The sequence below is a fragment of the Belonocnema kinseyi genome, chromosome 7 (assembly GCF_010883055.1).
Source record: "Belonocnema kinseyi isolate 2016_QV_RU_SX_M_011 chromosome 7, B_treatae_v1, whole genome shotgun sequence".
Taxonomy (NCBI): Eukaryota; Metazoa; Arthropoda; class Insecta; order Hymenoptera; family Cynipidae; genus Belonocnema; species Belonocnema kinseyi.
The window spans coordinates 31,259,923-31,279,722 of NC_046663.1; the positions used below are offsets into that span (position 1 = coordinate 31,259,923).

The 19,800-nt window shown below is 24.8% G+C and overlaps 1 protein-coding gene across 1 annotated transcript in view; it reads right to left on the reverse strand.

Moving 5' to 3' along the window:
• LOC117175787 (nuclear pore complex protein Nup160 homolog) overlaps positions 1-19,800 on the reverse strand; it is a 57,704-nt gene that overhangs the window by 30,038 nt on the left and 7,866 nt on the right. Inside the window, exons 4-6 of the mRNA XM_033365525.1 lie at positions 14,763-16,096; positions 8,345-8,775; positions 2,358-2,579 (exon numbers count right to left, since the gene is read on the reverse strand). Coding sequence (XP_033221416.1) covers positions 2,358-2,579; positions 8,345-8,775; positions 14,763-16,096 — 1,987 coding nt within the window. The remainder of the gene's footprint in view (positions 1-2,357; positions 2,580-8,344; positions 8,776-14,762; positions 16,097-19,800) is intronic.

Below are 19,800 nucleotides of genomic sequence, written 5' to 3' on the forward strand. Positions count from 1 at the left end.
ATTTGCAAACATGTGATGGATTTTTTACTCAAATAATATATCTTCGACTGGAATAGTTTAATTTTAAACAGAAAAGATGATTTTTTAACTAAAATGATGAATATTTAACTAGAATAATTTAATGTTCAACTAAAAATGGATTATTAATAAAAAAAATTGAATTTTTAGCTAAAAGGACAAATTTTCAACAAAATATAGATAAATTTTTAACTAAGAAATATAAATTTTATGCCAAAAATTGAATAGTTAAGTTTTCAAAAAAAATTTATTTGTTTTTTCTTTCCCAAAAATTAAAATATTTCGTTGAAAATTTAATTATTGTGTTGAAAATTTTCGTATTTTATCAAAAATAATCTTTTTGGGTCGAAAATTAAACTTTTTATTAAAAAATTCCTACTTCTTAATTGAAGGTTGAACCATTTAATTAAACATTTTTTTTGAAACATTATAATCTTAATTGAAAATTTATCTTTTTGGTTTAAACATGAATTCAGTTTTTGAATTTTTTTCATTGAAAATTCGACTAGATATTTTCGTAAATTATATCAATATTATATATATATACAATAAAAATAAATGTAATAATATAAAATTAAAAAATGTTTAATCAAGAAGATTAATTTCTACAAAAAAGTATATAAATTTCAATAAAAAAAACTTGAATTTTCAACCAAAGAGTTAAATTTAAAAAAAAAATGACGGAATATTCAATTGGAAAAGTTACATTTGCAGTAAAAAATTTTCATCCAGAAAGATTAATTCTCAACGAAAAATATAATAGTTGATATTTCAACCAAAAAAGATCTTAATTTTAAACCAAGCAGTTGAATTCAACCAAAAAATACGAATTTTCAATAAAAAAATATTTTCCAGTCAAAAGAGAGAAGATTTTTTTACCAAACTGTTGAATTTTTAAGCAAAAAATTAATTTCCAACCGAGAAGATTAATTTTCTACCAAAAAGGATGAATTTTCAACCAAAAATTTGAATTTTCAACTGAAAAGATAAATATTCAATCACAAATTGAATAGTTAAATTTCCTGTTAAAAAAATTATTTATCAGCAGAGATAAAAAAGAATTTTCAGAAAAATGGTCACATTTTTACACGAAGTGATTCATTTTCAACTGGCATGATGAATCTCTAACAGAAATGGTTAAATTTTAAATTAAATAATGCATTTTTATCTAAAGAAGATAAATTCTCAACCAAAAATAGAATACCTAAAATTGTAGCCTGAAAAAATTAAGTTTTTACAAATTAATTAAACTTTCAACCAAGCAGTTGAATTTTCAGCCAAAAAAGATGAATTCTCAACAACAAATGTATATGTTAATATTTCAACCAAAAATATCTTAATTTTAAATTAAAAAAAAATATTAAAAAACAGTTGAAATCAACGAAAAAGTACAAATTTTCACCTGAAAAAGATTTGTCAGTAAAGAGAGAGAATAAATTTCAATCAAACTGTTGAAAAAAAAACTGTTTTTAAAAATATAATTTTTCGGTCAAAAAATAGAATAATTAAATTTTCAGGTAAAGAAAATTATTTTCCATACAAAAAGATACAAATTTCGATCATAATAATTCAATTTTCAAACAAAGATATGAATTTTCAAGCTAAAAATAGGAATTTTTCAAAAAAATGAATTTACAACAACAAAATTCGAGTGCTTAACAAAAAAAGTTCATTTTCAACTAAATAATTGAATTTCATACCAAAATCATTGGATTTCCAACCAATATAAAAAAAATATATTTTTTAAAAAGAGTTCAATCCTCGCCAAGAAAGTATCAAGTTTCAACAAAAAATTGAATTTTCAATAAAATAAATGAATTTCTACCAAAATAGTTAAATTTTTTATCCAAAAAGACAAATTTTCAGCAAAACAGTTAAATACTTAATTTTATATTAAAAATAAAAAAATGTGTATTCTCAAAAAATCCCTGATATTAAACTAAAATCCCTGACATTTCCAGGATAAAATCGGAAAATTATTAAACTTTGAACGGATTTAAAATCCTTTTGTGAAATAAATTATTGTTCACCTTTTAATACTTAAAGTACAGATCCATTTGAAAAATTATTTATTTATATTTACAGTTGATAAAATAAAAATGAATTTTATCAAAATATTTCAACCTGAAACGCTTTTAATTTTTAATCTTTCAAGTCTTCAAGACAGCATTTTAAAATTCTCAATACTTAATTGAAAAAGATAATTCAAATAATTATTTTTAAAAACTGCTGAAATCAAACTTGGGACAGATTTTTCTTCTACAAATTTTTGTAAAATTCCCGTTATTTTCCCAAGTATTTCTATAAGGCCTGCACTAATAAATTGTTAAAAAGGATACACAAGTTGCGCGATGAGAGTGACATGTGTGAGCATTCCGTAGTGCCACAGAATTAAGGCAGAAGGTTCCGGTAAAGTGTTTGCCATTAATTTTTGGGCGTGTTTAGCACCTCCACTTTGGATAAATAATTCCAGAAGAGACAAGGATCTCGGTTGCCTTTGCCCGGCGTTCATTCTCGAGTCTGCTAATTTCAATAAGGAAAGTCTCTGAATACTCGTCTCCCTGCAAATGAAAATCAGTTGTAAATTACAGAGGCCGCGGACGCACTTCAGAAATCGAAAACAGTTTCACAAATTTGGAGAAATATTGTGAAAAATTGTCATGAAATTTGTCAAGTATTAAGCCTGATTTTTTTAAATTATTAAAAATAAACTTCAAGTTTTATGTGAAATGTTATTCTTTAGTTTACTATTAAATATTATTAAATTATTGGTTAATAATTCTTTTTTGTTTTGTTAAAAGAGAATATTATTTGGTTCAAAATTCAATTATTTTGTTGAAAATTAAACAATTTGGTTAGTCATACTTTTTGGTTTAGAATTCAATTATTTTGTTAAAATTTCACTTTTTGGTTTGAAAATTCAACAATTTGATTGAAATTTTGTTTCTTTCTTGATTAAATTTCTTCTTTTTTTTTAAATTCAACTATTTTGTTAAACATTCATTTTTTTGGCTTACAAATACATGTCTTTCTATAGAAATTTTATCGCTTTAGGTCACAAATGCAATTATCTGGTTAAAATTAATCTGTTTCAGTTTAAAATGAACTGTTTTGTAGAAAATTCGTACTTTCCGCTCAAAATTCAATAATTTGGTAGAGACTTCAAATAATTGGTTGAAAATTATTGAATTTTTTTGAAAATTTGCTTTTTTTCGTATATAATCAATTTTTTGTTGTTACAGATGCAATTGGTTGAATGGAAATAATTCTGTTTTAGTTAAGGACTCAAGTATATTGTATATTTTTGTTGGTTAAATCTAACTGTTTTTATTTTTAATTTTATTCTTTTTTTATTGATATATGAACTATTACATTTCTCATTGAAAATTCACTTTTAGGTTGAAAATTTAACTTTTTGGTTAAAAGTTCGAATACTTTCTTAAAATTTAACTTTTTTGGCTAAAGGTTCATAATTTTAGTAAAAATTCGTTTCTTTCTGTTGTTTGAAATTCACTTTTTTGTTGAAAATTGATATCGGGTTGAAAATTCAACTGTTTTATAGAAAATTCATATTTTCGGCTCAAAAATTAAATAATTTGTTAGAAAATTTGACTATTTTTTGAAAATTTATGTATTTTGCTAAAAAATTACATTTTTAGGTAAAAAAATCATGTTCTTTTGTTAAAAGTGCAATTGTTTGGTTAGAAATAATTCTAATTTAGTTGAGGATCAAGTCTTTGTGATCTTTGGAAAATCATTGAAATTTTTGTAAAATCTTTGCGTTAACTGTGAATCATTCAAATCTTTCTGTGATCACTTTGGAATCTTTAGGAAATCATTTAAAATTTTCAGAAATATTTGTGAAATTATTGAAATCTTTGAGAAGTCTTTCGAAATCAGCAAAAAATCTTTGAAATCTAAAGGCAATTGTTGTGAAATCTTTGGTAACCTTTGAAATATTTGGAAATATTTGTAAACATATTGAAATTTTCGGAAATCATTGAAGCCTTTATAAAGACTGTTAAATCTATCTGAAATCTTTGTGTTATCTTTGAAATATATCTGAAATATTTGCGAAATATTTCAAATATCTGGAAAATCACTGGCATTTTTTGAAATCTTTGTAAAATCTTGGTGAAATCTTTTTGAATTCTTTAAAAATCTTTGCGACATATTTGAAATTATTATGAAATATTCGGTAATGTTTGTGAAATTAATGATATCTTTGTGAAATCTTTCTGAAATCTTTCAAACTTATCCGAAATATATGCGAAACCTGCGAAATCATTTAAATTTTTTGTGTAATATCTTTGAAATCGTTAGGAAATCATTGAAATCTGTGGGAAATCATTGAAACCCTTGTGAAATCTTATTAATCTATCCAAAATCTTTGCGAAATATTTAAAATCTTTAAAAAATCATTCAAATCTTTCTAAAATCTTTTGTAACCATTGAAATTTTTATGAAATCTTTGTCAAATCTTTCTGAATTCTTTTAAAATCTTCGAGAAATATTTGAAACATTTTGTAAATATTAGGAAGCTATTGAAATCCTCGTGAAATCTTTCAGAACTAATTGAAGTCTTTGTAAAATCATCTTAATCTATCTGAAATCTTTCTAAAATTATTAGGAAATTGTTAAAATCTTCGTTAAATCTTTGAAATATATCCCAAATGTTTCTGAAATAATAGAAGCTTTTGTGAATCTTTTAAATTAACCTGAAATCTTGTCGAAACTTGTGAAATCTGTGGAAAAGAATTGAAATCTTTGTGCAATCTTTGAAATAGTTGTGAATCGTTAAAAAATCTCTTTGAAACCTTTTAATATTTTTGAAATTATTTAAATCTTTGTAGAATCTTTTAAATCTTTCGAAATTTTTTCGAAATATTTTAAATCTTTGTGAAATCTTTAGAAAATTATTGTAATCTTTATCAAATCTTTCAAATTTATCTGAAATGTTTGAGAAACCTGTGAAATCACTGTGAATCGTCTAGAAATTTTTGCGAAATATTTTTAATATTTTTGAAATATTCGGCAATATTTGTGAAATTATTGAAATCTTTGAGAAATCTTTCGAAATCTTAGCGAAATATTTAAAATCTTTGTGAAATAACTAGAAAATTATTGCAATCTTTGTCAAATCTTTGTGAAATCTTTTTAATCTATCCGAAATCTTTGTCAATCGCTTTAACACCTTTAGGAAATAATTGAAATCTTTGTGAAATCATTGTAAATCATTTAAAAATCGTTGCGAAATATTTTTTTATATTTTTGAAATTTTCAGTAAAATTTATGAAATTATTCCAATCATTGTAAAATCTTTGTAATTTATCTGAAATCTTTACGGAATGAATGAAATCATTAAATATTTGAATGAAATCATTAAATATTTGGAAATTTTGTGAACATATTGAAAATTTCGGGAAATCATTGAAGTCTTTCTAAAGACTTTTAAATCTATTCAAAATCTCAGTGTTACCTTTGAAATATATCTGAAATTTTTGCGAAATATTTGAAATACCTGGAAAATCACTGAAATTTTTTGAAATCTTTGTCAAATTTTGTTGAAATATTTAAAAATCTTTGCGACATATTTGAAATATTTTTGAAATATTCGGTAATGTTTATGAAATTATTGAGATGTTTGTGAAATCTTATAAATTTTTCGAAATCTTTGCGAAGTATTTGCAATCTTTGTGAAATCTTCAGAAAATTATTGCAATATTTGTCAAAACCTTTCTGAAATCTTTCAAACATTGAAATATATCTGAAATCTTTGCGAAATATTTGAAATATCTGGAAAATCATTAAAATTTTCGTGAAATCTTTGTGACATCTTTTTGAATTATTTTAAAATCTTTGTGAAATTATTAAAATCTTTATGAAATCTTTCGAAATATTTGTCAAATATTTCAAATTTATCTGAAATGTTTGCGACACCTGTGAATTCATTTAAATCTTTGTGTAATCTCTTTGAAATCGTGAGGGAATAATTGTGAATCGTCTAAAAATCTTTACGAAATATTTTAATTCTTTTTGAAATATTTGGCAATATTTGCGAAATTATTTAAATGATTGCAATCTTTTCAAATCTTTTTAATCTATCTGAAATCTTTGTTTATCTCTTTGAAACCTTTAGGAAAACATTGAAATCTTTGTGAAATCATTGTGAATCATTTAAAAATCTTTGAGACATATTTGAAATATTTTTCAAATATTTGGTAATATTTATGAAATTATACAAAGCTTTGTGAAATATTTTTAATTTATCTGAAATCTTTACGAAACCAATGAAATCATTCAAATCTATGTGTAATCTCTTTGAAATCTTTTTAATATATTAAAAATATTTGATATTTGTGAAATTATTGAAATCTTTGTGAAATCTTTAGAAAATTATTGCAATCTTTGTCAAATCTTTGTCAAATCTTTGTAAAATCTTTTAATTCTATTCGAAATCCTTCCGAAACCTGTGAAATGTTTGGGTAATCATTGAAATCTTGGTGCAATTTCTTTGAAATCTTGGGAAAATCATTGAACTATTTGTTTAATATTTTTTTCAGACATTTGTTTAAATATTTATTACAAAATTAAAATTTGTGTAAAATCTTTGTAAAATCTGTTTGAATTCTTAAAAAATCTTTGCGACATAATTGAAATATTTTTGAAATATTCGGTAATATTTATGAAATTATACAAATTTTTGTGAAATCTTTTATATCTATCCGAATTTTTTTCGAAACCTGTGAAATATTTGGGTAATTTTCAACAAAAAAGTCCATTTTCAACAAAAAATTGAAAGTTACAATTTCAGTTAATTATATAAATAACAAAAAAGAAAACGAATTTTCAAGAAAATAGTTGAATCAAAACTGTTAAATTATCAATAAAGTAATTACATTTTCAACGAAATTATACAATATTTAACAAAACAGGTCACCTTTTAACCAAATAGACAAATTTACTAACAAAAAACATTGATTCCCAAATAAAAATGTAATAATTAATATTTAAACCCAAAAAGATTTTAATTTTTAATAAAAAAATCCAATTCAATCCAACTAGTGGAATTTTCAAAGCAAAAAATTATAATCTTTAATTAAAAAGAATTTAAGACAACCCAGAAAGAGGAGTTTTCAAGCAAATTATAGAATTTTCATCCAAAAAGAATGACCTTTTTACAAAATGGTTGAGCTTTAAACAAAATAATTAGATTTTCAACGAAATTATACATTTTTTTTACAAATTAGTTCAACTCTTAACCAAATAGTTGAATTTTCAACAAACAAAAAAATTGAATTTTTAACAAAATAGTTTAACTTTTAACCATAAACTGGAATTTTCAACAAAATAATAGAATTTTGAAACCAATTAAACCATTTTTTTACAAATTGCTTCGAATTTCAATCTATTAGTTTTGTGAAATCTTTGTCAAATCTTTTTTGAATTCTTGAAAAATCTTTGCAACATATTTGAAATATTTTTGAAATATTCGATAATATTTGTGAAATTATTGAAAACTTTGTCAAATCTTCCAAATATTTCTAAATCTTTGTGAAATATTTGCAACCTTTGTGAAATAATTATAAAATTATTGCAATCTTTGTCAAATCTTTCAAATTGATCTTAAATCTTTGCGAAACTTGTGAAATCATTAATATCTTTGAGAAATCATTGTTAAACATTTTAAAATATTTGCGAAATATTTTTAACATTAAAAAAATTTTTAGGAATATTTGTGAAATTATTCAAATCGTTGTGAAAGTTTTTCAATCTTTCGAAATCTTAGCGAAATATTTGAAATCCTTGTAAAATATTTAGCAAATTATTGCAATCTTGGTCAAATCTTTGTCAAATATTTTTTATTTATCTGAAATATTTGGTAAATCATTAAAATCTTGGTACAATCTCTTTGAAATCTTCGGAAAATCATTGAAATCTTTGTGCAATTTATGAAATCTATATGGAATTTTTGTGAAATTATTGGTAACCTTTGAAATATTTTTGAAATATTTGAATATATTTGTGAACATATTGAAATTTTTGGGGATACATTTTTGTGAAATATTTTAAATCTATCCAAAATCTTTGTTAAATCTGTGAAATGTTTGAATAATCATTGAAATCTTGGTGTAATCTCTTTGAAATCTTGGGAAAATCATTGAAATTCTTCTAAAATCTCTTTGAATTCTTTACAAAATTTTGCGACATTTTTGAAATATTTGTTAAACTATTGAAATCTATACCCCCAAAAAAAGTGTGAATAAAGTGGTGAATTCAAGACCCTGAAAACATTTAAATTAAAATTTTTTTTTTTAGAACTTACAATAAAGCTGGAGAGAGTGCGCAGGTAGCGTTGGACTCGCAGATCCAAATTACAACGTAGTAGGCTTGAGTGAGTACAACCGTTCTTGGTGCAAAGGAAGATCTGATCGAGTGGAGAGACCTAGGATCGAACAATTCCGGCCTCGTCAAAATAATCTGCTGCAGGACCAATAAATTTCGGCAGATCGAGAACCGGAGAAGAGTAATTTGCGTAACGCTTTCGGCTATTGTAGAAATTCCTAATTGACTTCCAAACAAGTGACTGACGTTAATCAGAGCTCGAGATGCTTCTTGTTCATCCTCGAGTTCTAGTTTATTTGGCTGACCCAAATCATAAGTCAGAGCTTCCAGAAGCATTGCCATCGCACCTGAGACGTCGTGCACATTCTCTAATTTGTGGTTCAGTTCGGTTTGGAAATCATAATCCAAAAGCTTAAACAAGCAAAAAAAAAAATAAAAATAAAATAAATTTATGTAATCCCAGGGTTGCTAGGAAATCCCAACTTCCAAATTCCTTTATTTTCCCTCACTTTTCCCGAACTAATTTTTTTATTTTCCTTGACCATTATACATATTTTCTTTTAGATATGAAAACAACAACCTTACATCTGGAAGATCAATAATATTAGTGTAAAAAAAGGGTTTTTTCTCAAAATTGTTTACTAAAAAGAGGTAAATTTACATATTATAAATAGTTGATTTTTCAACCCTGAAATTTAATTTTCAAACAGGAAGATTACTTTTCTACTGCGAAACACGAATTTTCAACAAAATACATGAATTTGTAAGCAAATAGTATAATTTCAAACGAAAAAGATAAATTATATGTAAAAAAGCCGAATTTTCTACAAAAAACATAAATTTCCAACGAAATAGTTAGGTTTTCAACTCAAAAAGATTAATTTGGACTAGAAATTTTGAAATTAATTCTTTATTTAGAACAATCAATAATTCAAAAACAAATTTCAACAAAATAGTTGAATTTTTAACCAAAACAGATTTCTCAATCAATAAGGGAAAAAATTCATCCAAAATGTTGAATTTTAAAGCCAAAAATAAACGAATTTTCTACAAATCAGTTCAGTTTGCAGCCTCCAAAATATGAATTTTTAACGGAAAGGTTCATTGACAAAATTGTTAAATTTTAAAGTAAATAAAAAACCAAACTTTCTACAAAAAAGTTAAATTTCCATCCAAAAAAATGAATTAACCGATGGATGACCAATTTTCGAAAAAAATAAGTTTTAAACCAAAAATGTAATAGTTAAATCAGTAAAAATAATAATTACCAATAAAATAATTATATTGTCAACAAAATAGTTTAACAACAAAAATGGGTTTTTACCAGGAAAATAAATTTTATATGAGAAAGACTATTTTTCCATTAAACACGTTACATTTTCAAGCAATAATGAAATAGTTAAATTTTCAGTTTAAAAAATTAAATTTTAACAAAATAGTATAATTTTCAGAAAATAAGAAGAATTTTAAACTAAAATGATGAATCTTTATTTTTAAAAAATTAGTTTTTAACCAAATAGTTGAATTTTCAACCAAGACAAGAATAATTTTCAAGGAAGAAAAATAATTTTATACTAAAAAATCGAATTTTCAACTCAAAAAGTTTAATTGTCAACAAAAAATGGAATAACTGTTTTCAGTTTTAAAAAATGTAACAAAGCACTATTTTGCACCAAAATAAATTTTAAATAAAATAATTGGATTTTCAACTAAAGAAGAAAAATTTTTAATAAAAAATAGAATAGTAAAATTTTCTGTTAAAAAAATTAATTTTAACTAAATAGTTAAATTTTCAACCAACACAAGAATCATTTCCAAGGAAGAAAAATAATTTTATACTAAAAAATCGCATTTTCGACTCAAACAGTTTAACCGTCAACAAAACACTATTTTCCACCAAAACAAATTTTTAATCAAATAATTGGATATTCAAATAAAGAAGAAAATTTTTAATAAAAAATGGAATAGTAAAGTTTTCAGTTAAAAAAAATAATTTTCAGTCAAAAAATGTAACAAAACACTATTTTGCACCAAAATAAATTTTAAATTAAATAATTGGATTTTCAAACAAAAGAGGAAAATTTTTTAATAAAAAATAGAATAGTAGAATTTTCTGTTAAGAAAATTAATTTTTAACTAAATAGTTGAATTTTCAACCAAGACAAGAATAATTGTCAAGCGAGAAAAATAATTTTATACTAAAAAAATTGAATTTTCAACTCAAAAAGTTCAAGTATCAACCAAAAATGGAATAACTGTTTTCAGTTTAAAAAATGTAACAAAAAAACTATATTCCACCAAGATAAATTATAAATCAAATCATTGGATTCTTAACTAAAGAAGAAAATTTTTTTATAAAAAATGGAATAGTAAAATTTTCTGTTAAAAAAAAACTCATTTTCAGTCAAAACATGAATTTTCAACCAATTACTTCCACCTTCAACTGATCAGTGGGATTTCCAATGTTGATTTTTCATTAAAAAAAAAAAAAAAACGAATTTTCTGCAGAACAAATGAATTTTCAACAAAAAAGTCCATTTTCAACTAAAAACTGAAAGTTACATTTTCAGTTAACAAAAAAGAAAACGAATTTTCAAGAAAATAGTTGGATCAAAACTGTTAAATTTTCAATAAAGTAATTACATTTCCAACGAAATTATACAATATTTATCAAAACAGGTCAACTTTTAACCAAATAGACAAATTTACTAACAAAAAACATTGATTCTCAAATAAAAATGTAATAATTCATATTTAAACGCAAAAAGATTTTAATTTTTAATAAAAAAATGCAATTCAATCCAACTAGTTTAATTTTCAAAACAACAAATTTTAATCCTTAATTAAAAAGAATTTAAGACAACCCAGAAAGAGGGATTTTCAAGCAAATTATAGAATTTTCATCCAAAAAGGATGATTTTTTTGCAAAATTATTGAGGTTTAAACAAAATAATTAAATTTTCAACCAAATTATAAATTTTTTTTACAAATTAGTTCAACTCTTAAGCAAATAGTTGAATTTTCAACAAACAAAAAAATTGAATTTTTAACAAAATAGTTGAACTTTTAACCATATACTGGAATTTTCAACAAAATAATAGAATTTTGAACCCAATTAAACCATTTTTATAACAAATTACTTCGAATTTCAATCTATTAGTTGAATTTGAATCCACAAAAGACGAATTTTTAACTAAGGAGATCAAGTTTCTATCAAGAAGTTGATTTTTGCAACAAAAATGGATGATATTTAGAAAAAAAAAAATGATTTGATTTTCAACAAAATAATAAAATTTTCAACCAAATTATACAATTTGTTACAAAATGCCTTAACGATTAACAAATAACTTGAATTTCAAAAAAGATAAAGACGTATTTCCAACTAAGGGGATCAATTTTCCACCAAAAAGTTGATTTTTCGACAAAAAAGAAGAATTTTCAAACAAATAAATGAATTATCAAACAAGAAAAATGACTTTGAACAAATTTCTTGAATTTCCAACCAAAAAGGATGACTTTTTAACAACATTGTTAAATCATCAACAAAACAATTACATTTTCAACTAACTTATGAAATTTTCAAGAAAACAGATAAAAAAAAGGATGAATTTTAAAAAATTTGAAGAATTTTCAACAAAAAAGTCGAGTTTTCTACCAGAAAGGATGATTTTTAATAAAATTGTAAAATTATCAACAAAAAAATTACATTGTTATCCGAATCATAAAATTTTAAGGAAAAATGGTCAGCTTTTAATCAAAAAGTCGAATTTTTAACTAATAAAGACGAATTTTCAACTAAGGAGGTAATTTTTTTTAAAAAAGGTTGAATTTTGAACTATGTAGTTGAATTATCTAACAAAAAGGACGACTTTCAACAAATTTGTTGAATTGAAAAGAAAATGTATTTCCAACCTAAAAGTTGAATTTACGAGCAAATTATACAATTTTTTACAAGTACTTAAATTTCCAAAAAATATAGGAATTGTCACCGAAAATTATAATACTTGATATTTCAACGCAAAAAATATTTTAATTTTTAACTTAAAAAATGTAAGAAAACTCAGAATGACAAATTGTTAATTAAGAAGGTTAATTTTCTACTAAAGCGTTAAATTTTTACACACAAACATTGTATTTTAAATCAGATAGTTGAATTTTCAAACAAAAATGATAATTTTTTAACAAAGTTTTTGAGTTTCCAAAAATAATCATTAAAATTTCAATCGAAGAGATGCATTTTTAAGTAAAATTCTTAATCTCAAACTCACATAAATACGAATTTCCTGCTAAAAAATTGAGTTTTCAAACCCAAAATCTGCATTTTCAACCGAATAGTGAATTTTCAATCACAGTTGAATTTTTGTTGCTAAAATATTTAAATTTTCAATATAAAATAATTACTTTCTTACAAAATTGTTGAAGTTCCAAGAAAATAACAAAAGTAATACAGGGTGACCGTTTTAATCAAAGAATAAAATTCCCGATCATTTCCCGGTTCGCAAATATTTTTCACGGGCAATAAAATGTAAAAAATCGAAATATAAACGTAAACAGTAGAAGTACAAGCTTAAAAGTTTTTTAAATCAAAAATTTTCTATTGAATTGTTTAATAATTTACGCGTATAAACTGGAAGGTACTAAAACTTTTCAACTGAATAATTTCAAGTTTAATGAATTTAAACTGCAAAATGAAAAATTTTTAACATTGATAAATTATAGGGCTCAAAAATTTAGATTAAGTTCCAAAAGTATAAATCCAGGTAAACACTTTCAATACTCGAAATTAAAGAATAAATCAATGAATTTTAAAAATGGTCAAAATTATATTATTCAGTTATTTTAGACAAATAAATATTTTTAAATTTAAATCTTTTCATCTTAAAAGTTCTGAAATTAGAATTTAAATTATTTTTATTTTAAACAGTTTAAGCATCCTTTAAAAACTTTAAAATTGTATTTCAAAATCTTGCGAAATCTAGAAGCAGTTTTAAATTTTTTCAAATTTAGCTTTAATTTTCAAATTTTTCCAAATCTTTGCAATAACTTTAAAAATTAATTCAATTTGTCCAACAAATTTTAGGAAATCCTGCGAATTTAAAAAAAATGTCCTGAAAATTGGATTTCTAAATAACAATTTATAGAAACAGTTTACAAAAAATTTGGAGGCATTTTGAGAATTGTGAAAGACTCCAAACGAATAAAAAAATTTTCTTAAAATTTCTAGGAAAATTGAAAATGATTCTTCATTTTGAAAAATTATTTTAACAGAATATTCAAAAAGATTTTAAGAGAATTCCAATATTATTAAAAATGACCCGGGAAGAATTTCAGGATTTTTTTTTTAATTTTTAAGATTTTCTAAAAATTGTAGGAAAAATTTTTTATTCAGTTTAAAATATGTTTAGAAGTTGACATTTTTTTTCAAAACTTCTAAATATCTCTTAAAATTACTCAAATTTTTCTTAAAATAATACGTGTTTAATTATTATTTATACATAAAAAATTCAACAATTTCGCTTACAAATTAAACATTTTATCAAGTAGAACAATAAAAATTTTGACGTTAAAATGTTAAAAGCTTTTCAAAATGTTAACAATTCAAAACTTTCTATGTCAAACTATTAAGTTTCAAATTGTTTACTTTTAAATATGTGGTTTCAATTTACTCGCTTTAAATAAACTTAGAAATATTCTTGATTATTAAATAGTTATTTTTGTCTTAAGACATTTAAAATTGAATGGGTTAAAAAAATGAATATTTTAGACGTGTACAATATTTTTAATTTAATAAAAGCCTTTAATTACGAATAAATTACAAATCTGGAGATTCTTTAACTTTCAACGAATTTAGAATCATTTTATCAAATCAATTATTTTACGGTTTTTAATACTTAAAGTACCGATTCATTTTAAAAATTATTTATTTATATTTACAGTTGATACAATAAAACTGTTTTTCACAAAAAATTTGCAACTTTAAACGTTTTTAATTTCTAATTGTTCAAGTCTTCAAGACTGTACGTTAAAATTCTTTAAATTAAAAATTTAAGCTTAAAAATAAAAATCTAAAATAGAGAATTTTTCAGGTAAAATATTTTCGAATTACGTATTATAAATTCAATGATATCATAATTTAAAAAGATATCAATTCAAGCTAAATATTTTAAAAACTGTTGAAATCGAATTTGGACAGAATTTTCTTCTAAAAATTTATAAAATTCCCGGTCAAGAAATAAATTCACTGTCATTTCTCGGTCTGATAAAATTCCCGGTCCAGCGGCCACCCTGTAATATCAACTGTAGTTGATCAAAAGTGCCCTCAATCTTTCAGATCATCCCTGACTATCAAAAATTCCCAGGCCTCTGGCAACCCTGAGCCCGTCTACAAAACAACTTACCGGATCATCCGGTTCCAGAATCAGTCTCGAGAGCAAATCCTCAACAATAATATCCGGACTCCTGAGATGATACAATTCCCGCTCAATGGTCGTTTTCACTTCTTCCGAGATCTGTTCTTCGAGCATAACAAGCGTCGACATAAGTGTAATCAAATCCTGGCAAATATCCTCGTCCTGGGAAAGCACAGGGGTAGTCTTAAATCTCGAGACATAGCTCCTCTCATTCGAGAGCATCAAGTGTTCCAGAGCCTCCATCGGTCGCAGAAGCGAGAATGAAGCTTTCTTCAACAAGGCAACTCCGTAAACATTCTGCAGCAGCAAGAGTCCCACTGGCCTCGAACCATTAACATGATACTGAATCACACACGAGTAAAACTTGGACCAGCAACGATTCGCTATTTCCAAATAATCCTCATCCATCAGCTCATAATCCATGACTTCTGCTTGAATTTCCGCTTCCACTGCCATGCAGACACGCTCTTTCAAAACTGCCGGCGACAGAGACATATCAGCAATCAGATTCGATCTTCGATAAATGCTGAGTGCCCTCGTGATGTCGGCCAATGAGAATTGGCCAGGATGGAAGATGAAATTGATGTAGGCTTGTCGCGGATCGGTGCCCGGATCACTCACGATATAATCTCGGTCCGGAGTTGGATCCAGAATGGCAGTTTCCCACTCGGAATTAATTTGGGCTCCGGTTAACGGAAGTTGTGCATGAGTCACGGCCACCGTGTCCATGTCGGTGGTTCTCCAAACGGCCCAGAGACGCGTTGTCGTAAAGGCAAAGTCAACCAGATGTTGATCGGGCGCAAAAAGGGTGCAGACGCGAATAAATTTGAAAATTCCAGCGTCCTGAATTGGCTTGAGAATGCTGAATTCGCAGCCGGTTCCGAATTTCAGGTAGGTGCCCAAGTACAGCTCGTTCTCCAGACTCACCGCTTTCCTCAGGACATGACCCTGAACACCTTGGGCAGCGACTCGACTGTCGATCGCGACATCTGCGACTGCAATGCACTGGGCTTTATTGCAAGACCACATCCGAACATTTCCCTCCCGGCAGAGGGCAAATAAGTAGGTGTCGTTTCCACAAGTGTGGATGGCAAGTGCCATCGCGACCTGGCCTTCGGAACCTCGACCTCGAAAGGCAGTGGCTATTCCACTTAAAAATCGAGGCATAATCGAGTCTTGTTTTAGTTCGCTTGTGTGCACGAGGCCCGTTACTGTATCGAGTCTTAGCAAAAGTATCGTTCCGGAATTGTAAGCGAGAGCGTAAAGAGCCTCTTCCTGTGGAAGTGTGAGCCATGATGCGGCTGCGTGTGGCACTGGAGAGTCTGAAAGTAATTAATCACATTTTATGACTAGATTTCTTCGAGGGAATATAGGGATTTTATATAAAAAGGCGCATTTTCAAGGAAATAGTTATGTTTCAGTCCCAAAACAATCAATTTGAAACAGAAATTGAATAATTCATTTTTCAGTTAAAAAAAAACTTTCAACCAAAAAGATAATAATTATCAACAAATAAATTCAATTTTAAATATCTCAACTACTCAAATTAGTAATTTTTTATTAATTCTCAGTGACTTATTTCTTGATTCGGAAAGGCAAAAGCTCAAAAACTGAAATATACTTCTTCAAGTACTCAGATTGATCTTAGAGATCGTCCATAAATCACGTTACAATTTTTTGGAAATTTGCCCCCCCCCCCATGAAAACCGTTGATTTGTTCATGGACCCCTGCGTCACCATGTGAATTACAAATTTCGATAGTAAATGAAGAATTAAAATAAAAAAGTGATTTTCAGTGTAAGTGTTGAAATGTGCCTAATTGAACTTTTTGTGGCAGTTAATCCGGATAATGTTGAGTTTCTAAACTAAGAAAGGTAATTTTTTAACCGATAATTGAATATTTAAACTTAAAAAAAAAATAGTTTGAAGTTATAAAAATGGACGTATTTCCAACAAAATACAAGAACTCTTAATCCAAAAATGGAATTGTCAAGTAAACTGGATTAACTTTCAACAATAAAACGAATTTTCAACAAAACAGTTTAATTTCCAACCAAAGAGTTGAATTTTTAACTAAAATTTTGAATCGCCGACCAAAATTGCATTTATAAAAAATTAGTTCAACTTTAAAACCTAGTTGTTAAATTTTTAACCAAAAATATGTATTTTTAAACCAAAAGTTTAATTTCCAACTAAAAAATATGAGTTTTTAAACGAAAAGATTAATTTACTACAAAGACAGACGAATTTTGAACAAAATTTAAGAATTCTTAACCAAAAAGTTGAATTTTGAAGGAAAGAAATTTTTAAGACAGCAATCCAATTGTAAAACCTATTTGTTAAAATTTTCACTAAAAAAATGAATTTTTAAACAAATATATTTATTTTCTTCAGAAAAGAACCATTTTTTTCACAATAATTAATAATTATCAAAGAAGTTGAATTGACAAGTAGAAAGGATGAATTTTTAAACAAAAAGATTAATTTAATACCAAAAAAGATGAATTTTTAATAATATTTAAAAATTCTTAACCAAGATTTAATTTTTAAAAAATAAAAAAAAAATGGTATTAGTTTTTAAGAAAGTATTAGTTTGTTACCAAAAAAGAAAAATTTTGAATCAAAATTCCAGAATTATCAATCAAAAAGTTGAATTTTGAGAAAAGATTTTTTTTTAATTTTTAAGAAAGTGGTCCTACTTTAAAACCTAGTTTTTAAATTTCTAGCTAAAAATATAAAATTTTAAACAAAAAGATTAATTTTCTACCAAAAAACAAATTTTTTGTCAACCCAATTTAAGAACAATCAAACAAGAATTTGAATTTACAACTAAGAAAGATGAATTTTTGAAAAAAAAATTAATTTACTGCTAAAAAGACAAACTCTTAAGAAAAATTTTTTTTACAAAAAAACGGAATTTTCAAAAAAAATGAACTGATCAATTGATGAACAATTTTCTACAAAAAAAGAGAGATAAGCTTTTAACCAAAAATTTAATTGTTAATTTTTCAGTAAAAAAAATCATTTTCAATTTTTTCAAATTAATTTTCAACAAAATGGTTTAATTTTCTATCAAAGAAATACATTTTTAACAAAAATGCTTAATTTTTATAAAAAAATAAAAAGATTTTTAACCAAATGGTTGAATTTTCGAACAAAAAGATAAATTTTCAACTAAGAAGATTAATTTTATACGAAAAAATTCTTATTTTTAACTATAGAAGATAAATTTTCAACGAAAAATGAAATAGTTAAATTTTCAGTTACAAAATTTAAATCGCAACAAAATAGTTGAACATTTGAGCATTAAAATGAATTTTCAACCAAAATGATGAATATTTACCAACACAATCAATTTTTAACCGAATAGTTGAATTTTCAAATAAGAAAATTAATTTTATACCGAAAAAGTCGAATTTTCCACCCGAAAAGGCCAATTGCTAACCAAAAATGGAAGTCGTTTTCGGATAAAAACATTTTTTAACAAAAAAAAAACTATTTTTCAACAAGATAAATGAATTTTAAATCAAATAATTAAATTTTCAACTAAAGAAGTTAAAATTTCAACCAAACATGAAATACTAAAATTTTCAGTTTAAAAAATTAATTTTTAACCAAAAAATGATTTTTTTAAATTAAACTAAAACATTTAATTTTCGACGAGACAGTTACATTAAAAAAGAAAGAATTACATTTTTACGATATGATATGAATTTTTAAACCGAAAAGTAGAATTTTCTACAACAAATTTCATCCAAAATGTTGAATTTTCAGTTAATAAAATAAATATTTAAAAAAAAAACGAATTTTCAAGTTCAATTTATACCCAAATAGTTGAATTTTCAAACAAAAAGGAAGACTTTTTAACAAAATTCAATTTACATTCAAAACAATTCTAATTAATTGAGACAAATGTTGAAAAATAAAAAAATTCGTTTGATTTCAGTAAAATTGGTTTGAATTTGGAGGAAATAAAAAACAAAGAGAATAATTCAATGAAATTCATAAAAATACAAGGTGAATTAAAAAAATCAAGTGAATTACATTTTTTTTGAGAAACCTTAATCGAATTCTGTAACTTTGGAATAAGCTTTAAAAAATTCAAGGAAGTTTAATTGATTTTAGGATTAATTAAATAAAAACTTAAAAATTCACTGGATTAAGTAGAATTGAGCCAATTGAGAAAGATTCAAGTGAATTACAAAAATCCAAGATATCCTAAATATTTAAAAAGAATTCAGGATAAATTCAAAGAAAATTTTGAAATCTTTGAAACCCTACTAATTTCTAACACAAGAAGTGAATAATGATTTTATAACAATTCAAGATAAATTCAAAAGCATTCAAATGAATTAGAACAATTTTAAAAATCGAAAAAAATGTTGATCGATTACAATGAATTTTGAGTGAATTTAGAGAAATTTAAAAGAAATAAGAACAAGAATTGGAAGAAGTACATAAAAAATCAACCTGAATTTAAAAATCAATCAAGTGAATTGAAAACAATTTAAAAAACTGAAAAAATTAATTGAATTGCGTAGAATTGAGTGAATTTATAAGAATTTAAAAGGATTTAGGATAAATTTATAAGAATTCCGGGCGAATTACTTATAAATTGTAAAAAATATTTTAAAATATCTTCAAATCTTGGAAACCCTACGAAATCACTAATGTCTGGTGAAAAATTCCTTGAAATCCATTAAAATATTAAAATCCCTTAAAATTATTAAAACCCCTGAAAACCCCTTGAATTTGTTTAATTCTCTTGAAAATTCTTTGGAATCTTTTAAAATACCCTAAAATTATTTCAGTCATTGAAAGCCTTCTAACTATTGAAATAAAAAAAAAATAATTTAAATTTCTTAATTTTTCATGAAAATAACATTCTATTTACTGAAAAACTTTTAAAAAATGGTCTAGTTCATGAAAATATGCAAAATTCAAAATCCATAACTAAACCAGTTTTTTAATTTAATATTTTTAATATTTTTTAAACAATAATTAATAAATTTGAATTTCTAGTATC